The 25925-nt window shown below is 41.2% G+C and overlaps 1 protein-coding gene and 1 pseudogene across 1 annotated transcript in view; one reads left to right on the forward strand and one right to left on the reverse strand.

The window, feature by feature from the left end:
- SMS (spermine synthase) overlaps window positions 1-25925 on the reverse strand; it is a 53692-nt gene that overhangs the window by 1952 nt on the left and 25815 nt on the right. Inside the window, exons 3-10 of the mRNA XM_081793121.1 lie at window positions 23987-24077; window positions 23375-23439; window positions 17510-17685; window positions 16574-16728; window positions 15496-15585; window positions 6779-6893; window positions 5464-5543; window positions 243-358 (exon numbers count right to left, since the gene is read on the reverse strand). Coding sequence (XP_081649247.1) covers window positions 243-358; window positions 5464-5543; window positions 6779-6893; window positions 15496-15585; window positions 16574-16728; window positions 17510-17685; window positions 23375-23439; window positions 23987-24077 — 888 coding nt within the window. The remainder of the gene's footprint in view (window positions 1-242; window positions 359-5463; window positions 5544-6778; window positions 6894-15495; window positions 15586-16573; window positions 16729-17509; window positions 17686-23374; window positions 23440-23986; window positions 24078-25925) is intronic.
- LOC145714725 (U6 spliceosomal RNA) lies at window positions 7166-7251 on the forward strand (annotated as a pseudogene).

A 25925-nucleotide genomic window follows, 5' to 3' on the forward strand; every position in this document is an offset into this window, starting at 1 on the left:
CAGTAGAACCACCTGGGGAGTTGTGGGAGGCCACACCCCAGAATCTGAGAGTGATCCAGGAATCAGTAGTTATTTTAAAGCTTCAGGGAATTCCAATGTGCAGCCACATCTGAAGACCATGGCCTTAGATAGTATAGAGCTAATTCCATTTATTATTGGGATTTAAAATGTTGAACTGGCATGGGATTTACTTGGGTATTCTGATCTAACAACATGTCATGTTATGTTATGTCGAAGGATACAATTCCAAGTATGAAGGAACACAGACGATCTCCTTTGAGAATTCCACAGGACAATACAGGCGCCCAAGCTGTTCTTCATAGAGCGACAAGGCTTCTGTCAAATTGACACAGTTACCCTAAATCAAAGACAGGAAAGCAAACAATGGGATTCTTGAGTCTTACTGAAGGCCCCCCCCCCCACTCATTTGAAGGTCTCTAATAAATGAAAACAATTTTAGCTTTAGATGAAAGTTCCTCTTCGAAAATGAGAGAAGGCTTCTGTGCTATGACAAACTGCATTCAATTCTACTTATAGATCCATTAATTAGCTCATTATCCTTCTACCTCATTTACCAAGCCATTTCACATTCAGAGAATGAAGCTACAGAAAGCAGTGAGACCAATTTCTCATTAGTAACACAGTCACTGTATCAACACCATGCAATTAGCAAAGATTCATACACATGAGCCATTCAAAATGTTTTCCCACTGGTCACCACTATGTTGAGAATGAAACACCAGAAAGATAATGCTCTTCATTTCCAGAATGGCTTAAAACTATGACCTTCATAAGAATCTAAGACGTTGCCAAAGAACTATGTTCATACCTCTATGCTTTCCCCCAAATATGTGATTTTCAGGCCTAAGAAAACAAAAGTTTACTCACAATATGTATACTAAGTAAGGATATCCCACAGTTCCACTCCTTATCAAGCATCCTCCCTTGACTTCATTGTTCTAATTTTTCTCCCTTTCTTGCCACCACCTTTTCAGTCTCCCCAGCAGTTAGGAGTGGTCAGTGAGATGTAGTTAACTCTGCCGGGGGCTACCAGGAAAGTTTACGCTTCTGGACAATCAATCAAGGATAAACAGAGTGACCCGCCTCTTCAACTTACTTCCAGCCTATGACCTAGATGTGACATTTGAAGCTGCAGCAACCACTCTGTGACCATGAAGAAAAAAAGGATGAATCAGATGCTGGCCAAGAACAGAGCAGAGCTACTGAAAGGATACAGTATCTGCCTAGTTCTATAGCAGTGCCTTTTTTTTGTTTTTAAGTAATCTCCACACCCAATATGGGGCTTGAAGTCACTCACAACTCAAGAGTTACATGCTCCCCCCCCCCCCACTTACTCAGCCAGGCACCCCTAGAGCAGTGCTTCTTAATCTTTAATGTGCATATGAATCACACGTGATTTTCATTCATTAGGTCAGGGTTAGGTTTTATCATTTTAGCTCAAGTTTCCTAATTGTAGCTTTTCATAATGGGTACTTAATACCACCTATTTCCTTTTAACCTCTAAAATTCTTTACAAACTAAAGACTACTGAATGCATGTGGTGATTCCATTTCTTAAGAACTTCACTATCAATTTGCCTTAGAATAGCCAAGTACAATGTAAAATGAAAATTATTCACAAATGAAAATTATTTGTGAGCGACACTCAACAAATGAAGGCATTCAGTGATGTAAGCATCACAAATGAAAGGCATTTTGAAACCAACCAACTAGCCACAGGCAAGTGGGCAAAAGAACTATTCTGAGAGCCGGCCTTGGCGGTTTTCACTTAGCACGTTTGTTTAGCATGACGTCGTCCTTCAGTGCCAGCCTGTTTAGTAACCCATCATCTAGGGTCCTGCAGTGGGATTTGGCCAAAGTGCCCTTCACCAGCATATAATTTGGTTTCAACATTAAGTTCACCATGAGAGTATATAAACACCACACATGTAATTTAAGATTCACAAATAGAAAACAATGCTGGATGTTTTTAGAACATATCACTACTGGGGAAGCTATAGAATGGAAATGCCACCTAGGTGCACAGTTCAATGGTTTTTCTTGCCATCTTAAAATTGACACCAGACTCTCTTTACTGAAGGCATATGGGAGGATCTCCTTACTGAGAATGTGGTAAGGAGATAGGAAAGTTTCAATTTGTTCTTCCCCAACATTGTCAAAAAGCAGTTAAAAAAAGGAAAAAAAACCTCACCACAAATGGAGACCTACCCCAAAAAAGTAATGTGATACATTTTACTTTCCTGTGTATTTAAATGGAAATACATTTTTTTCTTGTCTTAAGAAAGACATATCGGTTTTTTCAGTGCCACCATAACAGTGCGCATGAACATCCAAGCGGTTGCTCTCAAGAGCAGCAACAATGCCGAAGAGAGAGGCAGACAGACACCAGGTACTTATTAGGCCATGCTCCAAAGTCATCGTTGGGTTTCTAACTGGAAGATGAAGCATGGTTACATTGGCAAATCTGAAACCATTAATGTCACAGAGCTGGGAAAATTGTTGTGACCTCACGGGCAGGTTAAACAAGTATAGAATGACCAGCCCCAGATCTGGTGTACAACGAAAAGATCTAGAAAAATGCTAGAATAATCTGCTCCCGTCCTACCAGTTCGGTTTCATCGTACTGACAACCTCAGTTGGCATCGTGGAGCAGGAGGAAACAAGATGAAAATCCACAAAAGGGAAAATCCTGGGATTCTTTTTCTAGCCATGTAATGCATACGTGCAAATCCAATGCCTCGATGAAAAAAGAAAAAAAGGAAGGCTGGATGGACAAAGGACAGACATTGGAGATGCAGAACAAAAACCCAATAGCAGAGAATTAAATACCTATTAAGGATGAGAAAGGAACTGGGGCACCTGGGTGGAACAGTTGGTTGAGCCTCTGACTTTGGCCCAGGTCATGATCCCACGCTTTGTGGGTGTGAGCCTGCATCGGGCTCTGTGCTGACAGCTCAGAGCCTGGAGCCTGCTTCGGATTCTTTGTCTCCCTCTCTCTTTCTGCCCCTCCCCCACTCTGTCTCCCCAAAATAAACAAACATTAAAAAAAACTTTTTTTTAAGTTTGACAAGGGAATAATCGGGGGGAGGGGGGCATCCTAAGAGGTAAATCCCTATTCAGTAGTTTGGTTCTAGGAAGTTTTCCTTGGCCCATGTTAGGTGTGAGTAGGTGACACTGCTTTTTTACTCTAGATTTCTATATTGTTTTTATCTTTTAAATTTAACAGTATGTATGATTTTTGTAACATTAAAAAAAAAAAAAAATTGCAAGTCCGGAAGAATACATCCTTAATAACATCATTCTTAGCAAGTTCAAAAACAAGCTGAACAATATAATGACAGGAAATTACACATATGTGAAACATCTATAAAGAAAAGTACAGGGGGGGCACCTGGCTGGCTCAGTCAGTAAAGCATGTGACTCTTGCTCTCGGGGTTGTGAGTTCAAACCCCACTTGGGCACTGAGTTTACTTAAGAAAAAAAAGTACAAGAATGAAAAAGAGTAACACTAAAGATGGGTTACCTTCTAAAAGGGGGACAGGCGTTTAGGGAGTATTGTAGATGTGTCGAGGGTACCACTTATGTCCACTTCTCAAGGAGGGGGTAGTATTTTGCATAATAACTTACATGAATGCCACATACATTCATGTAAGTTTGTATGTATCAAAGAACCTCTAGAGTTTTTTTGTTACTTTTTTTTTTTTTTTAAAGGGGAGTGGGGAAGAGAAGGGAAGGAGGTCGAGTCCCTGGTCTTGAAAGCAAATATTCCCTGGATTGAAATTCCCCTGGCCCACCAGAGCCAGCTCAGTTCCCACCCACTCCATTTCCACAGCTTTCCCCAGCTCTGTGGCACTAACTAGGCTGCCTTCATGCAGCCACGGTGATTACTAATGACATCATGAATTTGCTACTGTGACGCAATTTCAGGCAGGACATTTAGTCTGCCTGAGGTCGGCTAAGAGGTCAAACATTTTCATTCCATCTTTACATTTCAGTTCTAAGCTACATGCTGAGGTAAAGGGGGTAGACGTGAATCAAGAGTATCTCCTGAGCATTATCACATGGCAGTTTCAAAAAAGGTACTACAGGGACGTCTGGGAGGCTCAGTCAGTTAAGCGTCCAACTCTTGATTTTGGCTCAGGTTATGATCTCCCGGTTCATGAATTCAAACCCTGTGTCTGGCTCTGCACTGACAGGTCAGAGCCTATAGCCTGCTTCGGATTCTGTGTCTCCCTCTCTCTCTCTGCCCCTCCCCATTCATGCTCTGTTTCTCTCTCTCAAAAGTAAAATTAACATTAAAAAAAATTAGAGACTCAAGTCTAGAATGTGTTAAAAAAAATCATTTCTAAACATCAGGCAAAAAAATTCCATTCATATACAGTTGTCTGTTTCTTTCCCTCGAAGCTTCTCAATACTTTCACCAAGTTCAAGGTTTCTAAGATTAATCACCATGGAGGAGAGTGGGGTCTTACATGCAAGGGAAAGAAAAGGAAAACAGGATGGGCTAAAGACTAATTCAAGGTGTCCCTTAGAGTTTCCAAGTTGTATTCACCATTATTAATCTCAGATCCCAACAACTGCCCGGAGCCTGCATTAAAATGCCTCTTTGGGAGAATAAAATTAAGTCTTCTCTACTAGTTTTTGACATTTAAATATGCTATTGCTTTTTAAAGGGGTGGGGGAGGGCTCCTGAAAACACTTAAGAATTACAGGGACCAGAGTGCAATACTGCCTAGGTAAGTGCTTATTTTCTGCTTATGAATTAAGGGACTGGTGTACCAAGTAAAGAGACTCGATCAGCATTTAGCACCTTTTGTGGTCATTTTCAGAATTTTCTTCAGGACTTTAGCAGGGTGTGTATACACACACACACACACACACACACACACACACACACATGCATAACAAGATATATGTATATGTATATATATATTATATATATATATATATATATTACATAACAAGAGATACAAATTTTAAACTTTCTTTTAAATTTAAGAATCCCCTAGAGAATGGGAAAAAAACAATTTGCTTCCATCTGGTGGCAGGAACTCATACTACAGTCAAAGCAGTTTATTAAGCTTTATGTTGATAAATTGGCTTTCCAATGAAGAATCTCCTAGAGGATAAGGGGAGAGAAATTAAAAAACAAACAAACAAAAAACAAATAAAATCACAATCTGTATCTCCATCTGGTGGCAGGAGTTCATACTACAGCCATAGCCCAAGGCTGATAAATTAGGACAGTGGGCAATAAAAGGACCTAAGAGAACTCATTAATTCTGGAGAGGACAGGTCAGCTATTTATAAACTTGTTTGAAAGAACATAATACAGTTATGATGTACTATCCTTAACAAATATAAATTTCAGTAATATGCATGCAAATTTCAAAATATAAAAATTCTTATCGAGCGTTCTGGGGTAAAAGAGTTAAGTGTATACCTGTGTAAAATACTTCCCATCCGGTTTCAGTACTTTCATCGAGAGGTCAAGAATCAGTCTGAGAAACTCCCATGTAGAATCTGAATAAAAAAATTTAATTATATAAATATGGGTTTACATGCATCAGAAACATCTAATGTCAAATATTCGCATTAATATTCAAAAATACCAACAAAAGAAAGTAGCCAAGAGCTTGAGACTCCATATTCAAAAGCTTATTTGTAAAAATGCACTGTCTTTTTGGGGTGTCTTGCACACACGTGCATATACTCAACGTCAAAAGCAAACGTCCTTGGGGCGCCTGGGTGGCTCAGTCGGTTGGGCCGCCGACTTCTGCTCAGGTCTTGATCTCGCGGTCCGTGAGTTCGAGCCCCGCGTCGGGCTCTGTGCTGACAGCTCAGAGCCTGGAGCCTGTTTCAGATTCTGTGTCTCCCTCTCTCTGACCCTCCCCCGTTCATGCTCTGTCTCTCTCTGCCTCAAAAATAAATAAACATTAAAAAAAAAAAAAATTAAAAAAAAAAAAGCAAACGTCCTTGTGCTTAGCACTGCTCTCACAATACCAATAAAGATTAGACAGAAAGGCAGTGGATGAAATCTAAAAGACAACAGGTTTAAGAGGGAAGTTGCAACATCCCAAGAGAGAAACAGCAAGGGTCATCAGGTGGGGACCCAGTCTGCAAACTCAGCAGGAAGACAAGGTTATAGAAAAACAGTAACACTGACATGCCAAACCAGCAGTGATTTGCAGCGTGTGGTTTGAGAAGGGGAATAGTCACTGGTGTTGCTTAGAAAGGTCACCAGTTTGTCCTAGTACAGGTTAAAAATCATATAATGTAGGGGAGCCGGGGTGGCTCAGTTGGTTAAGCACCGACTTTTGATTTCAGCTTAGTTTATGATCTCAGTTTTGTGAGTAAGAGCCATGCGTCTGGCTCTGCGCTGACAGTTCAGAGCCTACTTGGGATTCTCTCTCTCTGCCCTTCTGCTCACACTGTTTCTTTCTCAAATAATTTTTTTTTTAAATCACATAATTTAAGTAAATTACCAAACAAGCTAATTTCTCAATAATGTGATGGAGTCATTTTATTTAATGTTTCTCTCAAATGACTGAGTAAATGTGCTTATTTAGTGACAGAACAGGATTTGACCAAAGCCAAATCCAGCCATCTTTCCACCGTGCGCTGCAGTTTAACTACCTTGAAAAAATGAAGGAACTTACTATGTAGACAATCTCTAAGAGCCTTTCATTCTCACAAAGTGCCAAGAAAAACATTTTCATGAACATTGTCTTGGTTAGAAAACAAATAACAGAATCTACCTTCTTCTGGAGATGTGGAGATTGGAACAGCTGTCAAATCATTAATCACATAATCAAACTCTCTCCCTTCTTTGGCGTACCTCTTCAGTACTGGAATACAGTCTTCTATTAGAACCTTCCAAAGAGAAAAGGAATAGATGTATGTGAGCCAACTCATGTGGAAGCAGTTAAGCCCTTGTAGAGGAGGGAGGAAAATGCAAGCCGTTGCTGAGATCCACAACACCTCCATGAACAAGGAATGACCTCCATCCATGCCTATAAGAGCTACAATTCAGTGCCTACTATATGCTTTAGTATGCCTTCTCATTTAATCTAAGCAACAATCTACAGGTACTATTAATGACCCCTAGTTTATAAGTGGAAAACAAAGTTAACAGAGGTTACACAGTGCTTGCTTTGCTAGCACACATACTAAAATTGGAACGATACAGAGAAGATTAGCATGGCCCCTGTGCAAGGATGACACACAAATACTTCCGGAAGAGAGAGAGAGAAAGAAAGAAGAGATGGGTACCATATCTTGCCCAAAGGTACCCAAAATAAGAAACGGAGCCAGGGCACCTGGGTGGCTCAGTCGATTAAGCATCGGATTCGATTTTGGCTCAGGTCATGATCTCATGGTTCTTGAGATTGAGTCCCAAGTCGGGCTCTGTGCTAACAGTGTGGGCCCTGCTTGGGATTCTCTTTCTCCCACCTCTCTCTGCCCCTACCTTACTCATGTGTGCTCTCTCAAAATAAATAAACTTAAAAAAAATACAGTATATAATACATATAACATACAAAATGTGTTAACCTACTATTTATGTTTTTTTAATGCATGCCAATGTATTTGCTATGAATAACACATTTTTTAAAAGTTTTTATTTATTTATTTTTGAGAGGGAGAGGGAGAGGGAGAGGGAGAGGGGGAGGGAGGGGGAGGGAGGGGGAGGGAGGGGGAGAGAGGGGGAGAGAGGGGGAGGGAGGGGGAGGGGGAGGGGGAGGGGGAGGGGGAGAGAGAGAGAGAGAGAGAGAGAGCGAGCGAGCGCAAGTGCGGGAGGGGCAGAGACAGGGGGGACAGAGGATCTGAAGCGGCCTCTGTGTGCACATCAGAGAGCCCAATGTGGGGCTAGAATTCCTGAACCGTGAGCCAAAGGCAGACGCTTAACCGACTGAGCCACCCAGGCACCCCCCTACTATTTACGTTCTTGATAAGGTCTCTGGTCAACGGCATGTTATGAGTAGTTAAGTTTTGGGGGAGTCTAAAGTTATAGGCAGATTTTTGACTATAGGGGAGGGTTGGGGGGGGTCAGCACCCCTAACCCCCATGTTCCTCATGTTGTTCAAGGGTCAACTGTACAGGAAGTTTGGGGTTTGCCTTCTCTTTGAAGTACTGCAGGTACATGCTGGGGATGCGTCGGCTGCGGGCAACATCTTGAACTAGCAGGAGTTACTCTCCTTGTCTTTTATTTTTCTAGTTACAAAATACACACTCATGTGAAACAAATTCATGTAAATCAGAAGTCAAGTTTGCCACAATTCCCTAAACAACCTATTCCAGAATTTTTCCTATGAATGTTCTTATACAAATCCTCAGTCACAATTTTATAGTCCTGTTGTTTTGTAACTTGCTTCACTTAATACACCATCTAAGTGCAACCATATAAAGACAGAGAAAACACTAATCAATCCTATTTGATATGCTGTTTTTTCCTATGCTCATATACACTTTTACCAACACAAAAACACAAATGCTTGTCCTATTTTGTAAAACTAGGATCAGAAAGAATGCAAGCAAGCAAGCTAGGATCACACACATGCTGAACTTGAAAATTTTCATCTAACACCATTCCAGGTAATGGTATTTTTAAAAATTGTATCATTCCACTAAAAATGTGCTACTCGACCTCCATGTATAGATGCCTGTCTGTAGGCTAGACACTCAAACATTGGGTTGCTGAGACAAAAGGCATGTACATTTTAGTTTTTAGTTTTGATGGCCATTCACACTCCAACTAGCAATGATTGCGAGCATCTGTTTCCCTGGCATCCTCCCCAGCACTGTATATTGTCCCTCTTCTATTACGTCAGGTCCCTTCCCTTGCTCATGCTTCCACATATACTCGCAGAGTCACTAACAGGGGTGAATATTTTGTTATAAGTTTACAGGATAGGGGCGCCTGGGTGGCTCAGTCAATTAAGCATCCGACTTCAGCTCAGGTCATAATCTCACGGTTTGTGGGTTCAGGCCCAAGCAGGGCTCCGTGCTCCTAGCTTGGAGCCTGGAGCCTGCTTCTGATTCTGTGTCTCCCTCTCTCTGCCCCTCCCCTACTTGTGTGTTCACGCTCTCGCTCTCTCTCAAAAATAAACATAAAAAAAATGTATAGGATATTTGATTTTCATTTCCTGAGATGGACCAGTTCATATCCTTTACATTTTTCTATTTAGTCATCCTAGTAGGTTTTAAGTTGTAGGGAGGGGCTCTCTGTATTATTAAAGGGATTAAATCCCTGTCACTTTTGTTACTAGTTTTTTGGCTTTATGGTATTATGTTGTTACAGTTTCTGGGTTTCTTGTCTTTCTTTAAAAGGTTTCCCAACTTCAAGATTAAATATGCTAAATTTCCCTAAATGTATTAAGTTTATGTATCTAGACCTTAAGCCATCTGAGATTAATTTTTCTATGGCTTCTGAGGTTATGTTAACTTTGTTCTCATGTAAATGAGAACAGCCCATTGTGCTGGCACCACTTATGAAATCAACTAAATCTCCTTTTCCCAAGCAAACTTGAAATATACCTTAGGTCATGTATTAGCTGTGTGTGTACAAATACACACTCAGACATGTTCAAAGTCTCTGTGCCATTCCTCTTATCTGTCGATTCCTGTGTCAACATCATACTTCCTATTTGATTATGCTTTAACAAACAACAGCACAAATCTCCCTTCGCTATGATTATTTAAAATTGTTTTTCTTGGCTATTCTTAGGGTATGTATTGTTACAAATGAACTTGAAACCATTTGGTCTAATTCTAAAAACCTCCTTGGGATTCTGATTGGTATTAGTTGTAATAGGAAGTTACAGACACTGTTCCAGTATTCTCATTCTAGAAATATAACATGTCTCTCCATATGTTCCAACTTCAGTTAGTCTTTCAATAAGATCTTGACCTAATTCTTATCAGTCCCACAATACCATTCTTATTTAAATATACTCCTAGGTATTTAACGATGGGTCATTATTCCTAAATGTGAAACCTGAAACCATAAAAAATCCTAGAAGAGAACACACGCAGTAACATCTCTAACACTGGCCATAGCAACATTTTTCTAAATACGTCTCCGGAAGCAACAGAAACAAAAGCAAAAATAAACTATTGGGACTACGTCAAAATAAAAAGCTTCTGCACAACTATCAACAAAACTAAAAGACAAACTATGGAATGGGAGAAGATATTTGCAAATGACATATCTGATAAAGGGTCAGGATGAAATAAAGAACTTACACAACTCAACATCCAAAATATAAATAATCCAATTTACAAATGAGCAGAATACATGAACAGACATTCTTCCAAAGACAGCCAGATGGCCAACAGACACATGAAAAGATGCACATTATCAGGCAAATGCAAATCAAAGCCACAATGAGGTATCACCTCACACCTGTCAGAATGGCTAAAATCAAAAACACAGGAAACAACAGGTGTTGGTGAGGATGCGGAGAAAAAGGAACACTCATGCGCTGTTGATGGGAATGCAAACTGGTGCAGTCACTATGGAAAACAGCATGGAGGTTCCCCAAAAAGTTAAAAATGGAACTACCTTATGATCCAGCAATTGCACTACCAGGTATTTACCCAAAGAATACAAGAACATTAATTCAAAGGGATACATGCACACCAATGTTTATGGCAACATTATTCACAGTAACTGAGATACAGAAGCAGCCCAAGTGTCAATCGATTAAAGAAGAGGTGGCCTGTGCACACGCACAATGGAATATTACTCAGCCACAAAAAAAGAATAAATCCTTGCAATTTGTAATGACATGGACAGAGCTCGAGTATAATGCTAAGCGAAATAACTCAGTATAAGATAGACAAACACCCTATGATTTCACTCATAAGTGGAATTTAAGAAACAAAACAAATGAACAATTAAAAAGAGAGAAACCAAAAAACAGACTCTTAACTATGGAGAACAAACCAATGGTTACCAGAGGGGAGGTGGATGAACTAGGTGAAGGGGATTAAGAGCACATATATCATGCTGAGCACTGAGAAGTATATAGAATTGTTGAATCACTATATTGTACACCTGAAACTAATATAACAATCTGTAAACTACACTGGTACTAAAATTAAAAGCTTAGGGGCGCCTGGGTGGCTTAGTCAGTTAAGCAGCTGACTTCAGCTCAGGTCATGATCTCATGGTTCGTGGGTTCAAGCCCCACGTCGGGCTCTGTGCTGGCAGCTCGGAGCCTGGATCCAGCTTCTGATTCTGTGTCTCCCTCCCTCTCTGCACCCCCCCCACCCCACACACACTCTGTCTCTGTCTCTCAAAAATAAATAAAAATGTAAAAAAAAACAGTTAAAAGCTTAAAAAAAACCTCAATTGGCCATTATTTTGAATAGGCTCTCCAACCCATTCTCCACCTCTAATTTCTATTCAAACTGTTTTGCATTTAACAAGGCTAAAAAAAATTTTTTAGACTGTCTCTGTCCAATCACTGCACCAAATTCTCATGAACTCAACTAGTTTTCTAGGTGAGTTTCCTAGATTCTCTAAGCATTCGTATCATCTGCAAATGATTCTATATTTTGACTGTTTTCATTTTTCTATCTTACTACATTAGCTAATGCCTCAAAAGTGAATAAAGGTAATAATAGCATTTTCACCTTATTTCTAATTTTAATGGAAATGCCTTATGTATTTTGATATTTTATAGAACATTATATTTAAGTTTCTCTTTTTCAAATTTTTTTATTATTTACTCATTATTCGTGGGCGGGGGGAGAGAACATGCAAGCAAGGGAGAGGGCTAGAGGAAGAGAGAGAGAGAGAAAGAAAGAGAATAGCTCAAGCAGGCTCTGTGCTCAGTTCAGGTCATGATCTCATGGCTCGTGAGTTCAAGCGGCTTGAGTTCAAGCCTGGCTTGTGAGTTCAAGCCTGGTGTCAGGTTCTGTGCTGACAGCTCAGAGCTCGGAGGCTGCTTCGGATTCTGTGTCTCCTCCCTCTCTCTCTCTGCCCCTCCCCTGCTAGTGCTCTGTGTCTCTCTCTCTTTCAAAACTAAATAAACATTAATAAAAAAATTAAAAGTCAGATGCTTTACTGAACCACCCAGACACCCCAAGCAAATACATTTTATTTGAACAGAATCTTGAATGTGTATCTCCAGATTTATAAACAATTTAGATGAGTGCTTTAATTTGTTGATATGTAAATTACTTACCCCTCCCTACCCCATCTTCCCTAATGTGTTTGCATCCAATTTTGATTTCATGGTACATGTGTGTTAATTTTTTAAGCCGAGGCAAGAATTCTATCTATATTAAAATGTAGTTGTGATTGTTTTGTGGGCAAAGGGAGAAAAAGATACATACATATTTCACATCTACTATTTTGAGAGTTTAAAAAGGGAGAGGGGATTAGGTTCTTCAGAGCATGACAGATTTGTTTCACACAAAGCTAAAAGTTACCATTGTTGGCAAATAATGTTTGCATTGTTAGCCAGACTCTGGCTAAGGTGTTTTAACTTGTAATCCTCACACCTGTGCCAAGTGGGTATTATTTCAATTTTATGGGTGGAGATTAAATTTAGAGAGTTCAAAGGACATTTATACAAGGTTATAGGGTAACTTTAGAAGGGTGATTCAGATTCCTGTCTCCCTGGCTCTTTTTTCTAACTTCCTTATATGGATTCAGAAAAACAATTTAAGCATAAACAGAACCACAAACGCAAACCTGCAGTAATGTTGAGTTGTAGATTGTTGTAATTAGAGGCTGGATATACGTGGGACAGTTTACTAATGTCCTTGGAAAACAACTCTTGACTTGCAAGTCTGTCTGAAAATAGAGCACCAAAGGCAGGTAGTGACATTGACATTTAGACATTCTAGGGAATGGTAAAAGTAGTATTTTATTTTGAAATGGTTTGGCTTTTGAGGAAGGTGGGTGTCTGAATGCATTCCCTGCCCCCCCCCAACTTTGCTGGATTAGAACAACCATTAAGGGGAGCCTGGAAAATTCTGAGGTTGAGAGTTTTCTGGGTGTGTTCAAGGGGTTGAGGGTTCCTGGTCTGGGGGGTAGCAACAGGCAAGCCCCTTAGCCATTAAAATATTACCATTAAAAAACACCAGGTCTTTGCAAATGTTTATCATTTGAAAAACGGATACTCTGTTGACCATTTTTAGAAATTAGAAAATGTTCCAAAGCGCTCCCCATTCCTTTTATAATTATAGAGTAACTTTAATACTAAAATCCTTAAAAGTAGTACAAAAAAAATAAAGATTGATTTTGATGAGTGTACAAGATTTTCAAGTAAAAGAGTAATTAAATCTAGCAGTTTATTTAAAGAACTGTATTAGGCCCAAGAAAGATGTAGTTGAGAAACAAAGATGGGAATCTTGAGAAATCTGTCAACATGATTCATTATATGAATTATTTAAAAAGAAACAATAATGTATTAACAGACAAAACATTTAGGGATATTCAGCAGTCATTCTTATTTCTTTTTTTATATTTTTCATTTTTTTTAATGTTTATTTTTGAGAGAGAGAGAGAGAGAGAGAGAGAGAGAGCGCGCGCGAATGGGAGAGGTGCAGAGAGAGAGGGAACACAGAAACAGAAGCAGGCTCCAGGCTCTGAGCTGTCAGCACAGAGCCCAATGGCAGGGCTCGAACCCACGAACCGTGAGATCGTGATCTGAGCTGAAGTTGGACACTTAACCAACTGAGCCACCCGGGCACCCCTCAGCAGTCATTCTTAATAAAAAGTCTTTTAGGGGCGTCTGGGTGGCTGTCGGTTAAGCGTCCGGTTAAGTGTCCAACTTCAGCTCAGGTCATGATCTCACGGTTTATGAGTGTGGAGCCCCGTGTCAGGCTCTGTGCTAAGAGCTCAGAGCCTGGAGCTTGCTTCCGATTCTGTCTCCCCCTCTCTCTGCCCCTCCCATGCTCATGCTCTGTCTCTGTCTCTCAATAATAAATAAACGTTAAAAAAAAAATTTTTTTTTTTAAAGTCTTTTAGGTAAGATAAAATTGGAATGGAAGGGAAACTACCCAAGCTGCTTAACCGACTGAGCCACTCAGGAGCCCCTTGTCTGACTCTTTATCTCAGCTCAGGTCTTGTCTCAGGGTCATGAGTTCAAGCCCCATGTTGGGCTCCACACTGGGCGTGAAGCCTACTTTTAAAAAGATGTATTTGCTTGGTTATCTTGCTCTAACAAGTACTGTAGATATGGGCACTAAACACATGCATGCTCAAAATACAATTCAAAATGTACCCTATAAACTGTAACGACTGGTTAACTTGCAAGCACAATACAATTTAGAACAGAAACTAATTTACTTAGCAAGAAGCAAATGTTTAAATACACATATAAATCACACAAAGAGGTCTGAAGAGTAGCAGAACACGTCACCTCAAAATATGCCACTTTCATATATTGATTATTTTGAGTGGTAGGCACTTGAAAAACCGCAAATGCAGAGAAGCTTTCTCTAAACTCTGCCTTCATCTGCCTAAAAGATGGAGCCTCTGAAAGAAACTCAATTGTCAGAGATCCCCTCTCTGGGGGATTCAACCAGAGAAGGTTGACCCTTATCACGGAACACCAAAGTTGTCACAAACATCAAACCTGTCCCATCTGTTCTTCCAAGGGCCCTTTATCTTTACTAACAGTCACTCTAAGACACCTATGACCCCCTTCCCTATTCAGATGATATTTAAGTCTAAATCCTAAAGCTACCTCTGAATTACTCAGTTATCCCTAGGTCTCTCCCAAGTATACACGAACTATATATGTTAATGAACTTGTCCTTCTCTTGTTAAGCTGTCTTTCATTACAGGAATCTCAGCCAAGAACCAGAAGGGCAGGGGGTAAGAGCGCTGACAATACAGAGTCTGTCCACCTCTGGCCCTCCACCTTGTTCATGCTTGCTCAGTGACCTCTCACGGAGCTATGTGTTCCAGCACCTCGGAGATTAATATACATACCTTCGAAATGCCTATCAAGGCCAGGATAGGTTTGGCTTCCCATGAATCTGTTAGAGATAACATAGTCTTTCCCCCTTCCTGATGCACAGGTAGTGCCATAAAATATAATTAAAGGTTAGTTGTCAAGTAGGTGCACCCAAACCCTCTGATCTCACTACAATGCCCTTCCTGCATATCCTCTCACTCTATAAATCTGTGGATTACAGTCTGGACTTTGCAGAGAATAACTATACAGCTGCCACGGGTCATCCTCTGCCAACCTGTCAGCAAGTGTCTCTGAATAAAACTCTGTGTAACCTGTATGGAGTGTCCTACTTTGTTTTCTGGTCACAAAGTGCCTTCTCAGTTTGGGGGGATATTTTACTCTCCTTCCTTCATGTTCTAGAGAGAAAATTTTTCCTTCCCTACAAGGTGATCTATTTATTTCTTAACCAATGATACTTAAAGCTGCTTTAGGAAGGCACAATTCAAGTCAATAATGTATCAGTTGACTTAAAAATGTTATCCGGAAAATATAATTACCTGATAGCAGTCTCCTTTAAGATTGTCTAAGACGTCGCCACATGTTTTTCGCATGTATTTCTTACATCCATCAATCACCATTTGGTCAATGTTCAAACAGGTCAAGGAGAAATTCATCCTGAATTTAGATCAAAGAATTCTGAAACAGTAACACTATTGTTTTGAGAGCGAGAGGGTGCCAGTGAGCAAGGGACAGAGAAAGAATCCCACAAGAGGCGGGTGAGGGTAGAGGGGGGAGAAGCAGGGTTCACTGGATGTGGGCCTCAAACTCATGAACCATGAGATCATGACCTGAGCCAAAGGCAGATGCTTAACGACTGAGCCACCCAGGTGCCCTGAAACAGTAACACCTTAAAGAAAAGGTACGGGGCAGCTGGCTGGCTCAACCAATGGAACAAGTGACTCTTGATCACAGGGTTATAAGTTCAAACCGCAAGCTGGATGGAGATTACTTAAAAATAAAATCTTTAGGGGCACCTGGGTAGCTCAGTAGGTTGAGCGTCGGACTTAGGCTCAGGTCATGAACTTGCCATTCGTGAGTTTGAGCCCTGCGTTGGGTTCTGTGCTGACAGCTCAGAGCCTGGAGCCTGCTTTGGATTCTGTGTCTCCCTCTCTCTCTGTTACTCCCCCACTCACACTCTTTCTCAAAAATAAAGATTTTTTTTAAATTAAAAAAATAGAATCTTTAAAAAAATAAAGAAAAGGTAAGACAATTATTTTATAACACTAATGGGTTCCATATTTACCCCCAAAAACCCATGAATGAGATAATGATTTCATTTTTGTACCAAGGTCATTCAAAAGGGACTGAATTTTCTTTTCTCCTCATGAAGCCCTTCCAGGAAGTGCTAAGCAGTAGATGCTGGACCAAGATTGTTTTCTCTTTATTTCGCAACTAGAGCATCTCTGCTGCTTTGTTCGTAACCACATGAAAAGGCTACTAGGACTAAATTGAAATGTTCGTTCAAGACAGTATTTATAACACATTTGCCTCATAACATTAACTGGAGCCTTAAGACAAAAAAGGAAGAAGAAAGCAAAAGAAGCCAACTGAACTTGATCTCTAAGTAAAGGATATCTCTACCATAGTGACCATCTTTGGTTTCAGTTTGACTATTTCACATAATATGCCCCCATCTCCGCCCCCTAGAATGAGCACGTCTTTGCCACTGTAGTCTTCTTTTCCACTGCCCATGATGGCCTGGGTATACGCCAAATCACTCTCCGCCAGATCTAGGGAGGAAAAACACAGGTCCAAAATGGTGACTCTACCCAAGGCCATACCATGACCTGACTCACCATACTAGAAAGTGCTGGAATCTAGCCTAAAATACAAATTTAAAAAATTTTTGATCTTTAAAAACTGTCAACAATGTGCAGAGATACTTTTATTTTTTCTGGACTGTGGATTTTTCATCAACCCTACCCATCTGACACCTAATACAATATATTACATACAGATTACACACACATATACCTTGAAGAAAACTCAGTCTTACAAATGTTCTGATATGCCAATTAAAAGCAATTACATCTTTCATTACATGAAGTATAGCATCTAAGAGTTGTTCCAAATATGAGAGGGAGAAAGCAAACCAGGGTTTAGAGGAAACAAGATTGACCAGGAGTTGCTAATTACTGTCACTCAATGGTGAACATACATGGGTTCATCATACTATTTTGTACACTTAGGTTTGAAATTTTCCATAACAAAAAGATTTCCTAAAAACTAAGCAATCATATTTTCTTTACAGAAGTATTATCCGAAAACTCAACACTAAGAAAACTAAGAAAAAGGAACATCAAGACCAAGTTTTCATGGCTCTGCCATAAAACAAGAAAACCCAGATAATTCACAGGTTAATGTGACATAAACATTCCTATCAAAAAAAAAAACAAAACAAAAAAACAGCACTGCCAAGGACAAAGTAGGACAAATCCACAATGGTGTATTTGTGAGGAAAACATTGTCACTTTGCTATGCAACTGGGGTAGGGATGGAATGAATACTTACTAACATCCCCACTAAGGATGAGAATGTTTCCAAATTGCTTTGAGTGTAGAATTTTAATGTTCTGATAAGGTGAATCTTCATCATACACCACTTCATCTATGTCATACTCAACCAGGCGACCATCAGCAGTGGGCCAGTATCTGTCGATGGCCCCTCCTCGAACTATGGGTGGTAATCTGGAAAAAAGGAAAAAGGAATGAGCCTTACATGAACTGCTTACAGGCTGCTTATGGTGACACTGCCTTAAAAGCGAATCTTTTGGGGCGCCTGGGTGGCTCAGTTGGTTAAAGGTCTGACTTCAGCTCAGGTCATGATCTCGCGGTGAGTGCAAGCCCCTGCTTCACATTCTTTGTCTCCCCCTCTCTGCCCCTCCCATGAGCATGCTTTGTCTTTGTCTCTCAATAATAAACAAATGTTAAAAAAAATTATTATTTTTTTTTTTTTAAAGTGAATCTGGAGGAGCAACTGGCTGGCTCAGTGGACCATGCAACTCTGATCTCAGGGGTGATCCACAAGAGTATAAGCCTCACATTGTGGGTAGAGAGTACCTTAAAAATAAAAGTGGGGGCACCTGGGTAGCTCAGTCAGTTGAGCATCCAACTTCAGCTCAGGTCATGATCTCATGGTTCATGAGTTTGAGCCCCACATCAGGCTCTGTGCTGACAGTGCAGAGCCTGCCTAGGATTTTCTTTCTCCTTCTCTCTCTCTCTACCACTCCCCCACTCACTCTCTCTCTCTCTCTCTCTCACACAAAATAAATTAAAAAAAAATTTTTTTTAATTTTTTTTAACGTTTTTATTTATTTTTGAGACAGGGAGAGACAGAGCATGAACAGGGGAGGGTCAGAGAGAGGGAGACACAGAATCTGAAACAGGCTCCGGGCTCTGAGCCGTCCGCACAGAGCCCGACGCGGGGCTCGAACTCACAGACCGCGAGATCATGACCTGAGCCGAAGTCGGCCGCTTAACCAACTGAGCCACCCAGGCGACCCAAAAAAAAAAAATTTTTTTTCTTAAGTGAACCTGGAAGCATGAGTGTACAAAAAGCAAGGCATAATGACCTCATGGCCAATTCCTGAGTAGTATATAAATCTAAAGCTTGGACTTTCAGCTATATACAAACATGGCCCCTACCAAATCTAAACAACTGTGGTACATTAAGAGTTTACTTTTTAAATAAACCTTTCTGGCATAATTTAATTTTCCCTTAAAAAAAGTTGGGAGAAAATGGCAACCTCAGACATCATACTTCGTACCTCAAATACTTCAGCAAAAATCAAAACTGCCTACACAACCACCCTGCCATTACCAAATTCATACACGCGCACATGGAAGCAATACTATCACCTAGTACACAATCCATATTTAAATATCCCCACAATCGTCTCAATCATGTCATTGATAGCTATTCTACTTTTGAATGAAGATCATACACTATATGTTGTTTTCCTTTTTTGACCCTCATTTCATCTAGTATAGCTTTTCCTCTCATGTGTTTCACAACCCTGACCTCTCAGTCCAAACCAGGTGTTCTGCAGAAAATCCCTGATGAGGGTTTGCCTGAAGATCTCTTCATCAAAGTCAGGTTGGCATGTATTTACACAGGCCTCACATCAGGGGCAGAAGATGTGTGCTTCCTATCATTAGAGATGTAAGTGTGACCACTTGGTTCAGGTAGATGGCACCAGATCTCTTCATTTGCAACAGTACCTTTTTGCCCTTTGAAATTACTAAGCAAGCTATGGGGTAGTCCTCTGAAATTGGGTGAAGGTCCTGATCTCCCAATAAACCTCCAGTAGTGGCTTTGGCATCTAGAAAATTCTTGGCCAAACCAGTTATTATCACTACAAGGACTGCAAACTGATGATTTTCCCATTCCATTCCATTTTGTAAAAGTTCAGTATTGTAGACAAGGTGAATGTACTAGAAACTACCAGCAGAGGACACTAAATGACAATGAAAACAAGACCCAGAAAAGGAGCTTGGCAAATCTAACAGGAACACAAAATGAAAACTGACTACACATATAACACAACTATGTGCAAGTCATATGTTCTCAGATACAGTGGTTTCAACCATAAAACAGATTAGCAATAAAACAGCTGTATACTGGCATCTGCTACCTCTGACTTGCTCTGATGACTCTCTGTTCCCCTCACTCACCTGTTTCCAGGAATACAATCTGAACCTGTCTTAATGAAGCTTCCTCTGAGCAAACACTAACAACTATAAAACACATAGAGATTTACAAAGCAAATTTCCATAAACTCTCATTTAATCCTAACAACTCCGGATTTAACCACTTGATCTTTTAAGTGAACAAATGCAGCTGTTGTAATTACTAGCAGACAAGAGGTCTGTCTTGTAAAATGTGGTGCCCCAAACAGGGTAATATCTCCCACTCCCTCTCTCCAGAACAGGCAAACAGGACTTGGAGGTAGCCTCTTCCACCCTGGCTGAAGGTTGGTGGGTGGAAGGAGGTGGGGAGGTAAACCACCTGTGACATTAGATGACGGTGACAAATATCAAGTCATGGGTTTTCAAGGGAGGAAATCCACCCCTGGTTGACCACCAGCCAGCTATCGACAATTACTGAACTATGCACAAACCTGCTGAAAATACATGTCCGTTCTCAACTGTGTCACTAGTGCCTTGGCTAAAGAGCTCTTCCCTTGACTGCAACACAATGGTTCTGTTTTTCTTTTTTTTTACGATTTTATTTCTGGGGCACCTGGGTGGCTCAGTCAGTTAAGTGTCCGACTCTTGATCTCAGGTCAGTCATGATCTCGCGGTTCTTGAATCTGAGCCCCACATCAGGCTCTGCGTTGATGGCACGGAGCCTGCTTGGGATTCTCTAATTGTCTCTGTCCCTCCTTCATTTGTGCTCTCTCTCTCAAAATACATACACTTTTTAAAAAACCTTATTTTTAAGTAATCTCTACACCCAATGTGGGGCTTGAACTCACAACCCCGGGATCAGAAGCTGCAATGCTCCACTGACTCAGGTTATGATCTCACAATTCAGGAGATTGAGCTCCACATTGGGCTCTGTACTGACAACATGGAGCCTGCTTGGGATTCTCTCTCTCTCTGCCTCTGCCTCCCTCTCTCAAAATAAATAAATATTTTTTAAAAAGAATCCATAAAGTTTATTTATTTTGAGAGAGAAAGAGAGCGTGAGCACAAGTGGGGAAGGGACAGAGAGAAAGAATCCCAAACAGGCTCTGAACCATCAACGCAGAGCCCGATTCAGGCTCGAACTCATGAACCGTGAGATCATAACCTGAGCCGAAATCAAGGGTCAGATGCTTAACCAACTGAGCTACCCGTGCACCCCAACACATTGGTTTTTAAAGCCTGGCAAAGAAACAAAAAGGATCTCTAACAGGATGGGGAAGCCATCTATCTTGATGAAGCACTCATCCCAGCATGAAGTACATCTATCTCTTTGGAACGGGCTACAGGAGATATTCCGGAGCCCCACACAACTCTGGTTTCAACTGTCACTGCTGAACATTGAAAATGGATCCTAGAGAAAAAGTCAGGTAAAGTATGTCCTGGGCCTCAGGTACACTGGGTAAACCACAATATGTCCCTCTATTCCTCAACAAAACTTAAATGATGTGAGTTTGTTTTCCTGTTCCTTTTCTTTTGAAAAACAATATGAGGGGCGCCTGGGTGGCTCAGTCGGTTAAGCGTCCAACTTCAGCTCAGGTCATGATCTCGCGGTCCATGAGTTCGAGCCCCGCGTCGGGCTCTGTGCTGACAGCTCAGAGCCTGGAGCCTGTTTCGGATTCTGTGTCTCCCTCTCTCTCTGCCCCTCCCTCGTTCATGCTCTGTCTCTCTCTGTCTCAAAAATAAATAAAACGTTAAAAAAAAAAGAAAAACAATATGAAAATAAATTCTCTAATACATCCCATGGCTTCTTAGTTGAAAATTCAGATTTAAGTCATCAGCCACAGGGGAACAATAATTTCAGATGTTACTGAGTTACCTGTTAATGACTGATTTTTTTTTTTAACGTTTATTGATTTTTTTGAGACAGAGAGACAGCATGAACAGGAAAGGGTCAGAGAGAGAGGGAGACACAGAATCCGAAACAGGCTCCAGGCTCTGAGCTGTCAGCACAGAGCCCGACGTGGGGCTCGAACTCACGGACCGCGAGATCATGACCTGAGCTGAAGTCGGACGCTTAACCGACTGAGCCACCCAGGCGCCCCAATGACTGAATTTCTAACCATGTCATTCCCCAAAGAGAAAAGTGGCACCATCCTTGTTCTTTTGAGGCCAATAACAAAAAGCCTACCACCAAATATTCCCAATAACTTCTTGACCCCCCCACCCCGGTTTTATGAAAAGATTTAAGAGCAGCAACAAGCAAAAGCAAAGTCTGTATTTTGAATTGAAAATATGAAGCTTAACTCCACTCTCAAAACTCCTCTACCAAAAAGAATCAGACTTGTCATGAATGCCGAAAACCACAAACGCATTCCATCTATTTACTCACTCCTAAAAACAACCCCAATAAAAGACCAATAAAAATCAGAGGCATTTTGATGTTGGCAAATTCATTATCATGGAGTTAACACATTTTATAACACAGTGGGAACCTGCTGAAAGCAAGCTGGTGCAGATATGAAAATGGTGTAAGCAGGGAAAGATGGAAAATCCACAAGCGTGTGTGTGTGAACATATTTTTAAGGATAGGAAAGAGGGAAATATAGCTGCAGATGCATACACTGAACTTAGGCGGGATACACAAATCTAGGTACTCTGGCAGATTTCAACAAAGTGGGCAACTTGTGGACTGTTACACTCGGTTTACTGGCAGTTCCCTGCTTTCTACCTTACCAGAGATCAAACAACTTTCTGGTTAAGCTTACATCAGCCCTGGAGCTTTCCTATGGGCTGAGGAACTCAGCATGCTGAGCAATTCAGTCCTTACACATCCTAGGTCTTGCCAAAATGAATTCCCTCTTCTAGAAAGTGCTGTCAACTAGGGAAATCTGTATTCTGGTCGCTTCCATCAGTGATGGTGCAACCCTGGTACAGTGTGTTTGCTGTTGTGAGTAATGGGCCAGCCTCCTACTCCTGGGGCCTGATAAGGAGCCACCCAGACAGGGAAGAGCAAACTGCTGAGAATTACCTGCTGGGCATCCATGATTCACTTCTATTCTTAATTCCCAGGACCCACCCGAGACTCTGTCCATTCCAACAAATGTCAAAACTGTTATTTCTATCAAAGCTCTTTTAACAATTGACATCACGGACAAATACCTCTACACTGTTCAAGAGAACTTTCGGTAGGGACAGAAATGTTCCTTATCTGTGCTGTGCACTATGATAGTCACTAGCCATTAGCTACTAACAGGAGACTAGTGAGAGGAGAGGAATGGAACTATTTTTATTAACTTAAGTTTAAACAGCCAAAAACTGTCTTCATTACCATTTCAAAAGAACCGACCTGTGGCTGCTCAAAGTGGGTGGCCTCTGAATTCTTCCTATCTTGCAGTTACCTTACTTGAAAGCTGTGAGGCAAATTTTCTGTCACCTCATCTTGTCCTGAATCTTAGAACTGAATTCCACTTGAGAGCGCAGAGTTCTGAGCAGAGAGAGCGCGTTTTCACTTTACTGGACCAGGTTGGGAAGTTTTCTAACTCCCCTGTGACTGAGATGGAAGCCCCATCAGCTCTCTGCTTTATACAGTTCCAGCTCCTGAGACTCACTCCCTATCTCCTTTCTACCTTGTCTTGTTTGGGTGTGAGGCACCCGCTAGCTCAGGCTATCATGTTGCCAAAAGCAGCCCGTACTCGGGGACAACACAACCATTCCGATGATCTTACCCGACATTCAGGAGTGAACTTACCGCTTCACCCGTCCAGTACTGTCCCGACTCAATTCTTTCATTCTTTCTTCTACTTTGTTCAGAAGCTACAATTAAAAGAAAAGAAGTCAATGGGCTTACAGAACAGGCTAAGAGGTACACCGAAGTTACAGACCAGGAGGCTGAGGCCGTGGTGACAGACCTGTGCTTTTACTCCTGTCCTCCCCCATCCCTTCAGCAGCCTCCAGACCTGGCCCAGTTCCACACACCACACCAACCAGGCCTCAAGGTGCTGACCCAACCTCAGTCTAAGTCACAGGGACTCAGTGAAATAACAGGGAAGGGGAGAGCAGAAGGATAAGGCACATAGAACATCCTGCTTAAAGGTGTACGTTCCATCCAGTGGCAACAAGTAAAATTACTCAGTATTCAAGCAGTCAAGGGAATGATGACAAGCCAGGTTCCTAACAATAACTGAGGAACAACTATTTTTCTTCTAAAATCATTGATCTGGAGGGAGGAAAGTTTAAAGTCAACTGGGATGTCAGCAATTAAGTAAAATAACTTTACCATTAAAATAGACATTTAATGATCCTCTAATACTTATTAATTACATCGAAGTAAATAAAAAGTCAATAAAAGTGAAAAACCAACACTGTCAACTTCTTGGCCTTGTGAATCACCATCATAACTCTGAAGGTCCAATAACACCAGTCCATGTGGGTAAATTCTCAAATTGGCAAAACTACAAAGGAAAGTATAATTTTAAGGTTAGGAATTGTATCATGGCATTCCCAAGAAAAAGACACCAACCCACCCAATTAAAAGGAAAGACCATTGCTTTTTTCCCCTAAATTACATAGTTAACCCTTTTGGTTTCTTAGGAGAGCCTCTTCTTGGGGGTGAGGGAGCCATCTATCAGGGAAAATTTAGATGGAATCACCACATGCTAACGTTTGCACATTAACAGGTTCTTGGGCCCAGAAAGTGATTCAGTAGCAAGTTCTGTGAACCTGATTTTTTTTTTCCCCAAAGTAAATTGTACCCCCAAAGTGGGACTCAAACACACGATCCTGAAATCAAGAGTCGCATGCTCTACCATCTGTGCCAGCCAGAAGCCCCTGTGAACCTGCTTTTTAAGAAGGTTCCCTGGCACATGATTGGGCCAGGTTTAGTAACGATGGCCTTAAGATGAAGGGAGGGTAGGAAAGGGCAAGTGGGTCCTCCCAATTAACCTTCAGAGAGTTCAAACCAGAGCCGTGTTTTTCTGACTGTAAGCAGGTGGTGGTTAAACTGACTTAGTTGTGGATTGGCACACCCCAGCCCTATACTGCAAACCAGATCCAGCCTGCAAGCTGTTTTGCAAAGCCTGCAGTCTAAGAATGGTTTTTACATTTTTTAAAGAGTTGTTTAAAAAAGAGAGAGAGAATGTGACAGACACTTATGTGGCTTCTTACAAAAAAGCTTTCTGACCCCTAATTTGGTGAATCTGCACATTTCTCTTAAAATGTCAGAGTGTATCACATCTAATAGAAGTTAATTATTTGGAAAAACTTCAAAAAACGTGTTTCAATCATACACGTATATCTGTACTGCATAGACACAGAGGAATATGTACAGGGTTATGACATAAAATTACTTCCTAGCATAAGTTGTGGTTAAAGAAACATTTGAAACACACTAAATTAGAAGAATTCTGTTCAGAGAATACCGGCAGTGTGCTTAGATTAAAAAAATAAATACTACTAGTTAATTTTACCTTCAGCCCCAAAATCAAGTTCAGGCCCAGGAAAGCACAAATCAATTACATCTGAATGTAGCTAATCATCTTTCCTTGCCACTCCACCACCAGCAGCACAAAGGACAGGGGCTGGGGATGGGGGAAGGGTAGAAAAGCATCACTTTTAACTACCTGATTGATTCTAGCTGAGTCCTCTGCCAGAGAACTGCAGAAACACAGGAACACAGACAATGCGGGAAGTTAAGGTCTAGTAACAAACTCAACCATTAAAAACAGAAAGAAATAGAGAGGAAAATTTGTGGGGCGGGGGCCCCGCGGGGTGGAAAACATGTAAAAAGGTGGTTGAGGATCAGGACGTCAGCATCACAATGTGGCCATTAGCCAGAAGTCAAGCCAGAAGCGGGTGCTGTCCCCCCTGAGCCTGGTGGCCTGCCAACCCCCCCCCCCCCCCCCACCAATCCATGCCTGGGTGGGAGAAGTGAGGTTTCAGGACAGGAACCACAGGGATGAGTCCCAGTTGACCAAGAAAAAGAAGAGGAAGACCAATGTGGAAAATAAGTTTTTAAACAAAGCAAGTTGGGGAGCCTTGCTGGCTCAGATGGTTAGGCATCTGACCAGCTCAGGTCATGATCTCAAGGTTTGAGTTCAAGCCCCACACGGGGCTTTCTGCTATCAGCACAGCCTGCTTCAGACCCTGTCTCCCTCTCTCTATGCCCCTCCCCTGCTTGCGGGCTCTCTAAGTAAAAACATTTAAAATAACCATGTTAATTCTCATTTTTTCTGCTTTCAGAAGCAAACAGCTCTTGTCACTCAAAATTCCCTTCCAGGAAGAATTCTAGACTCCCTAGACAA

The sequence above is a fragment of the Panthera onca genome, chromosome X (assembly GCF_046562875.1).
Source record: "Panthera onca isolate mPanOnc1 chromosome X, mPanOnc1 haplotype 2, whole genome shotgun sequence".
Taxonomy (NCBI): domain Eukaryota; kingdom Metazoa; phylum Chordata; class Mammalia; order Carnivora; family Felidae; genus Panthera; species Panthera onca.